The 7,854-nt window shown below is 34.2% G+C and overlaps 1 protein-coding gene across 2 annotated transcripts; it reads left to right on the top strand.

Annotated features, from left to right (window-relative positions):
• Positions 1-1,352: 1,352 nt before the first annotated feature.
• LOC105133165 (uncharacterized) lies at positions 1,353-6,503 on the top strand. Of its 2 annotated transcripts, none has more exons than XM_011037021.1 (5): positions 1,353-1,609; positions 2,355-2,556; positions 3,267-3,352; positions 3,506-5,252; positions 5,608-6,503. In XM_011037021.1, exons 1-5 carry the CDS (start codon positions 1,586-1,588, stop codon positions 6,231-6,233), a joined length of 2,685 nt encoding a protein of 894 aa, XP_011035323.1. In that variant the 5' UTR covers positions 1,353-1,585; the 3' UTR covers positions 6,234-6,503. The 2 variants fall into 2 exon arrangements, with proteins under 2 accessions (XP_011035323.1, XP_011035324.1); XM_011037022.1 differs by having other exon boundaries at positions 1,354-1,754; positions 2,356-2,556.
• The last annotated feature ends 1,351 nt before the right edge of the window (positions 6,504-7,854 follow it).

Here is a 7,854-nt window from a genome sequence, read left to right as displayed (position 1 = left end):
CTTATAGAGAAAGATGACACCGAAATGAATCAAATGATATAATAGAATCATGGTTATAACTAATAGAGCTAGCAGGAAGGCAACTGATATATGAGCTTTTTATTTGTTTGGTATGAAAATTAAAAAATACCCTCAAAATTAAATAATATTAATAAACAAACCATGATGAAATTATAACCAAGCCCCTAAAGTCAGGGCTAAGAAATTCAAATTGTAATAATAATGTAATAATTTAATTGTTCAATAAAATTTAAAAATATAAAATTGTCTGAGGCATTGTATTATTTTATTAAAGAGATATATTAGTAATTTTATCATGTATCTAAAAATCAAATTATTAAAATAACCTTATATAATTCTCAAAAAATATTTATATTACAGTAAAAAAAAACTATCATACTCAAAGACAAAAAAATAAAATAACAAAGGAAAAAAAAAGTTATAACACTATTATAATGAATATTATTTATACGTGTTGAGACAGCAAAACCCCAGAGAGTCAGTGATTTGAATAATAATAATAATAATAATAATAATAATAATAACAATAATGTTGTTGCAAAGGGGCATCTAGAAGATCTACTTTTAAGATGTCAAAGCAAATTTCGTACAAGTATATGTTGACATCTAACATGTAGCAAGAACAATGCATCCCAACCTAAAGTGGAAAACAGAATAAGGCATTAGAGAATGTCTCCAGCAAATTGACTTGCTTTTTGTGAGCTTTTCCAACTAATCAAAAGCATTTGTTGGCAAACCAGGGAACTTCAATTATGGCATTGGCTGGAAAGCCAAAAACAAAGACAAAATAATATTATAGGAATTTGTTTTTTAAGGATAGCTGTGTCCTTGTATGAGATTTTAAGTAAATCATGCACATCAAGGCAATGCATTTACAAGAAACAATTTTTTTTGGTTACCCATTTAAAATTCAAATCTTGAAAATAATAACATGAGACTATATCCCCTCATCAACCAAACCATGTCTTTGTCTTGAAAAGCAGACAGAGGAATGAGTCCAATTCAGGCTTCAATTTTCGTTTTTTCTAATCTTAATTAATAAATTAGTATTTATTTTGGATTTACCAAAGTCAGGTTTGGTCACCAACAAGCTTTCGTCTTGATTTGAATCTTTCTACTTTCTAGGAACATTTTGGACTCACTAAAGCCTCATTTTGCTGAGATGGCCGAAGGAATCATGAAAAGTGCAATACGGTGCTAATTCAAGACTAAATTATCTAAAAATGACCATGAAATTTGTTTTATAGTTTTTTTTTAATAATTTAACCTTAATTCAATTGTATTCTCCTTCTAATCAAAGCTGGCGTTTTCCTTTTCTGTTAATTATTAACTACTAATGTTAATCCATCACTGTTAACTGGGTTGTAGGATTCATCCATGGCAATACAAAAATAAAGAATAAAGAAGGGTCTGAAGTCTGATCATCACAAGTAGTCAGTGTATAATTGGTTGGTCATCAAATCCTTAACCCTCCTAAACTTACTTGAATGACTTTTTAGACTGTTCCTCAAATTGGACCAGTCTTCGGTAAACAAGACGGATGGTGACATAGAGGAGACCTGGCATGGCAGTTAAACTGCGGCTAAAACTTCTTTGTTGTCTCCTTGTATATTATACGTTACATAGCTTGCCAATATGCTAGCTGCTCTTCGTGATATTCTTGATTAGCCACCCCTCTCCAAGACTACCAAACTGACTTTCGAGCTCTTTCTAGGCCCTTTCTCCTTCATCAGGTTAGCTTGTCGGCGTTCCCGTAACTGTTTCTGTTTCTTCTTTCTTTTTGCTGTTTAACTTGTCGGAGTTAATGAATAGTAGTTCTTTTGTTGGTGTTTTTAAGCATAATAGACTGACTTCATTAAATTTTTTTAATACAGTTGCCTTAACTTTTATTTACCACAACTTGTTCTCTTTCTTTCTTTTTTCCTTTTCCTTTGTTTTGGATATTCGAATAATCTCCCTGTGCCTGTTGAGGATGAGGAAGTTAACTACATGCATGTGTTAGGTTGAGCCACCATTGTTAATCTTCAAGTTTTAGAATCGTTGCTGAACCCCACAGTAGGCATGCTCCATCATGTTAATAAGCTCTGTAAACACGGTTTTTGTTTATTTGAATCTTTTTGCTTATAATAATCTGTGTAGAAAACTTGTTTGCAATTGGTTACTGATGCTTATATATGATCAAAGAAAAAGATTTGAGAAGCTTTTGAGACATAGGTTCTAGCCTGAACAGCAATTTCTGTACTTGTTGTGTACTTGGGTTTCGAGTCTAAATATTCCATAAAATATACTCATGGTCTCTCTGTGTGATTTACATGGTTAATGATGTTATTGCAGGATATCAGTACAGACGGCAGGAGGAGGATCTACTCGCATCCATGGGGAAGCACTCGGAGCGCAAAGCCTCCGATGTTGGATTTGAGGACTGTCGTCCAGGTTGCATGTGGGGCATACTTCATATTCTTGACTACCATCTCTGTCACAGTCCTAAAAAGTTACCTCCACGCAGAAAGCATGGAAGAGGAAAACATGTTAGATGTAAGCCATCTGAATTTGGTTCCTCCCCTCATCATGTCTCCATTTTTTCTCTTAATTTTTGTCATCTTGACCGGAGTAATATAGCGTGTATTTTTTATAGGAACATGTGAAATATCGGGTCTGTGTTATTATTGTATTATAGTATTAGGTTCTATAGAGTTGATTGGTATGCATCATGGTAGAAGAAATCGTCGTATTTAAAGATGGATATAATTTTATCTTGAAGATTTGAAGAGATTTGGAAATTATTTTGCGTAGATTGCTTGATGTGATTTGTTCATGGGCGGATACAAGATGCTTTACTTGCACGCGCGCGCACATACACAGTAAACTGCTGTTTCTTGGTATTAAATCGTCCAGTCCTGTTTTATCAGAACTTGTTCAATTGGCCATGCTGGCCTGATATGTACTGGTTCTGCCTGATAAGCAGTATTGTCCACACGAAACTGATACAACTTGATCCAATAAATAACTCACTAAATGAGTGTTCCCGGAACCATTTCAATGATGTTTTTCCGACCACTGAGGTTCGGAGGATCTAATGGAATCATCAGTTGGTTCAACTTTGGGGAGAGATGTGTTCTTTCACCTAGCAAATTACGTCTTTTTCTCTCTTTTCTGAGCAATAGAAATCAATACCCTTGTCAATATCTGTAAAGTGCTTTTCATCCCCTTTTATGCACCGAGAAACCTTATTTCTTATTTTGCAGGCTGCCAAAATCCAAGAAAAATTTCTTGTGATCTTTACACTGATGGCGTACAAGAATATTTGAGTGCTAAAGCAGTCCCCTTGCTGGTAAGTCCACATTACAGATAGGATGCGTGGGTATGAATGCATTTCATAAATAGACATTAATATTGATGAATGCATGTTAGTTTTACCCTAAAAATTGCTTCTTTTGTATGACAAACTATGAAACAGACAATAACTTGGTGAGAAATTGGTCAGGTTGAACAGCAAACTATAAAGACTAGCTCAACAGACAGAATTACCAGGAAGGCCCAGATAAAAGCTTTAATTGCTAAGGAGATATTTGCAAGAACCCGGTTGCAGCAAACTGATCCAGTCCACCAATTAGGACCTTCACACAATTGCCTTGCTACTACAATGGATAGTGATTTGTCAAATCCAATCATAATCCTCCACAAAAGTGCTGATACTGGTGCCTCCAGATTGCAGGTTCCATCTGTGTCCAAGACACCTGAAGAATTAGTTGCACACAATAATGCATATCATCTGCCTGGCACCGTGAATGCTGAGGACTGCTCAAAACAAAATCAACTTTCAGCAGAGGATGCATTTTCCTTGGAGAACTGTGCTAACTTATTAAATCATACCCTTTCACATACTAAGCGTCTCAACAGAGAAATTTCATGCCCTCAGTTTAAGGAGAGTGTGGATGTTCTGGAGATCCTTAAGTTAAATGAAAAACTGTTGGTGGAAATCCTAAAGGATCAAGACATTCAGAACACCCATGTCCAGCTGCCTTCCAGAGCAAAAGTAAGATTAAGGAGGTCTGGATCATTTCCTGCAGCTGACTGTTCACACATTAGATTTGTTAGGCCTAGTAAAATTGAGCACAAGCAGAAGGAAAATTGGTCCTTTCCAAAGGGGGTGAAGTCATCCATCGGAACCCAGGCACCAAGGTCTACTGCATCCGAGTCTTTGAGAGATTTTTATGAGAAATCAATAGATTTAAAGGTTAGCGATCATGGTGTCACTTCTATTGGTCAAGAAACACAGATTTCCTCTCTCAAATCATCTCAGGGATTACATAAACACAGGTGGAATCTTTTATTTATGAGTCTTTTTAAGGGTCTTAAGAAAAAAATAAAATGCGCACTCACAGAAAGCAAAAGGGAGAGTACCCATGTGTCCACAAATGCGAGTATCTATAGAGTTCCTTCTGGATGCAAGTTTTCCACCGATGAGGAAGAGATGTATAAGAAGTTTGAGGAGAATGCAATTCATGAAGATGGTATAGAAAATCCCACAAGTTTTCAGGAGACAAATGGTTTTGATAATGATCTCAGAAAAGGTCAAGTTCCACACATAAGAAGAGGATCCTCTCTAAAGGGGTCACTGGATGGTTATACTCGATTGTTTGAGTACAGTTACAGTAAAGAAGCCAAGTGGCACCAGTATCAATCAAAAAGCTTAAAATTGTCGAGCGAAGATAAATTTCAATCGAGTGGTCTGAAATCATTCAGAAGGAGACTTTCTTTGCCAGATTTTGAGTCTATATATCACATTCCAAGTGAGTTCTCAGGTGATGCACTTAGTCCAAGGACGTCAACTATGACAGGAATGGACTCTGATGCAAATTCTAATAATGACATTCATAATCACTTGGAGTCAGCAAGCATTCCTGAAGTTAGAAAACAATTCAAACGACAAGATACTATTGAAGAGGCTGAACTTCAGAGAGGCATGGTTGAAAGAGTTGGCAGCATGGACAATAATGAATTTTCGTGCAGTTCAATGGTAAGTATCAATGAAGGAAGTGCTATGACAAGTGAACTAAATCAGGATACAATGAAACCTGAAAGGCAAGAGCAGAGTCCTCAGAGTAATCAGGGGATTGGTTCAGTGATCACCACCATGGGAGAGCATGAAGAACAAAGTCCAGTTTCAGTTCTCCAGACTCATTTTCGAGATGATAGAACTTGCCAAATAGGGTTCCAAATGTCAGAAGGTATGGCACACCATCTCCTCTTACAAAATAATTTTATGCAAGGCTCGTTTTTTTTCCTTTTTCTTTTTTCGGGGGATATGTTGTGTTCAACCAATACCGTATATTATTGGCCTTGCAAGATATATGAACAGCTTTGATTGCATAGATTTAGTGAAATAAAATTCTATAGACTTGCTAATTTGACCACTCTTGTAATTCAAATCGTGTGCTGGAAATACCGTAGTCAAATGTGACAGGTTGATCTCAACAAAAATATCCATCCTGTTCCCCCCCCCCCCCCCAAAAAAAAATATATACTAATCTTCTGTCAGCGTGATTTTATTGGTAGTTAATTGGTTTCCCAAAATTGCATCAGGTTTTGATCTGGATCCTAGCCGTGAGAATGTAGAAAACGCAAGCACAATGGTTGGTCCTCGATTCCTTCATTTTGAATTGAATAGGCTAGAAGATGATGCCGATTTCAATTATGTGAGAGATGTTCTTGAGGTGTCCGGCTTCAATGGGCCAGAGTTCCTTGGAACATGGTATTCATTAGAGCAGCCATTGAGTCCAACATTGTTTAAGGCTGTGGAAGCTTATTGGCACAAAGAACTTGAATCTCCCTCAGAGGATGTTGCCTACAATTGTGATCACCTGCTTATGTTTGACTTGATTAACGAGGAACTGCTTGAGATATATAACAGCTTATTGGCCTACTTCCCCAAGCTCTTCTCCTTCACTCAACGTGTCAGTCCATTGCCCAGGGGAAGACATGTTATTGAGGAAGTGTGGAAAAGAATTAGCTGCTACAGGAAGTCAAGATGGGAAATGGAGCAATCAACAGAAGATATGGTAGCTCGGGACTGGGAAAAAGGTGATGGTTGGATGAAACTTCGATTGGATGCTGAGGATGTAGCACTAGACCTGGAAGATTTAATTTTCGATGAACTGGTAGATGAAGTTTTATGTTCATATATTCGACAGACAGTTGAGGCCAGATGAATCAGCCTTGTCAAGGAGTACTCCTGCTTCAAGGCTGCTACTATACATGGAAGTCATGTTTACTTTGCCTCGAAAAACATGGTTTCTTGATTGCCAAACTACACGAGAAGAATTAACTACAGGGAATTTCATTACAAATTCAGGGTTTTCTGTATGCTTCTTTTGGAGAATTTAGAGAGAATACTAGATGAAATTATTATTCATTTAGTTAATGTGACTAAAGAGCTGTATAATTGGTGCAATTCTTTGAAATGATACTTGTAGTTGTGTGCAGCATCCACACTGCAGCTTGCGTAGCTTGCTGCTGCTCTGTTTTTGGATTTATTTTATTTTAAAAAATATTAAATTTATGTTTTTTTTATGATTTTGTAGTTCTGATAAAAAATATTTTAATATATTTATAAATAAAAATCACATTTAAAAAATACTTCCACCACAATAACAAAAACTTTTTTATAACAAAAAATGCATTGGTTAGTTATAAAAGATACAGACCATGACATACCATTCTACTTGTGCGAATCTAGCTCTGAAAATTTTCCTCGCTAGGCAGCTGAGGAACAACTTGATTTAGAAATAGAACCTAAGACTAACCTTGAACTATCAACAAATAGTCGATAGTCGTACAAGCAACTAGCTTGACTTCACCTAGTATTTCCAACATTAAATAAAAAATATTTAAAATAACATTCATTATTAGTGATAGACTAATATTCTTTTTTCGCGTTGTGTGGGCAAGACAAATTTTAAAAAATATATATAAAAAAAACATAAAAAATAATAATCTGAATCAATTTAGATTAACTTAATAAACATGTGTAATATTAAATTAAGATACCTTATAAAATAAAAAAAAATACAAGTATAAGGCTCAATAATATAATATCAAATAATAAAATTAAAAAAATCAATTTAAATAAAAAATTCAAGTTAACTAGAGTTCACTTTACCAACCTGCCACCCGTGACATGAGACAAGAATAAAAAAAATTATTAAAAAAATAACTTAGAAAAAAAAAACCAAAGTTAAATAAATAAACTTTCAAAAAAAATATGAGTCACCCCAAAATAACTTAATTGACCTGTAACTTAGGATAACTTAACTATTCAATGACTCGGGATAATCCTATAGAAAGGAAAACCATAAAAAAAATAAAAAAGTTCATGATTCAATAGTTTAATGTTAAAAAATAAAACTAAAAAAAATTCAAAACAACTTGGGTTAACTAGATTGCCTCGCAACCCGGATAACCCCATTAAAAAAAAAGTTGTTAAAAGAATGAGAATTAAAATTTTATTAAAAAAATAAAATAAAATTTTAAGGGATAAAATTTTAAAAAATAATTAAGAAAATGATAAAAAAAAATTTAAAAGAATGAAGACTAAAATTGAATAAGAAATAAATGAAATAAAATGTTGAGGGGTAAAATTTAAAAAAAAATAATAAAAAAAGAGCAATTAAAAAAATAAGGATAAAAATTGGATAAAAGAAATAAATGAAATAAAATGTTGAGGGACAAAATTAAAAAAAAAAAGAAACAAATTGAGAAAAGAATTGAGAAAAATAATCAAAAGAATGAGTACCATATTTAATATAAAAAATTAAATAAAATCAAATAAAA

This window comes from Populus euphratica, unplaced genomic scaffold (assembly GCF_000495115.2).
Source record: "Populus euphratica unplaced genomic scaffold, PopEup_1.0 scaffold42.1, whole genome shotgun sequence".
NCBI lineage: Eukaryota > Viridiplantae > Streptophyta > Magnoliopsida > Malpighiales > Salicaceae > Populus > Populus euphratica.
Note: the sequence above shows the minus strand (reverse complement) of the source record. Positions and strands in the feature narration are given on the sequence as shown.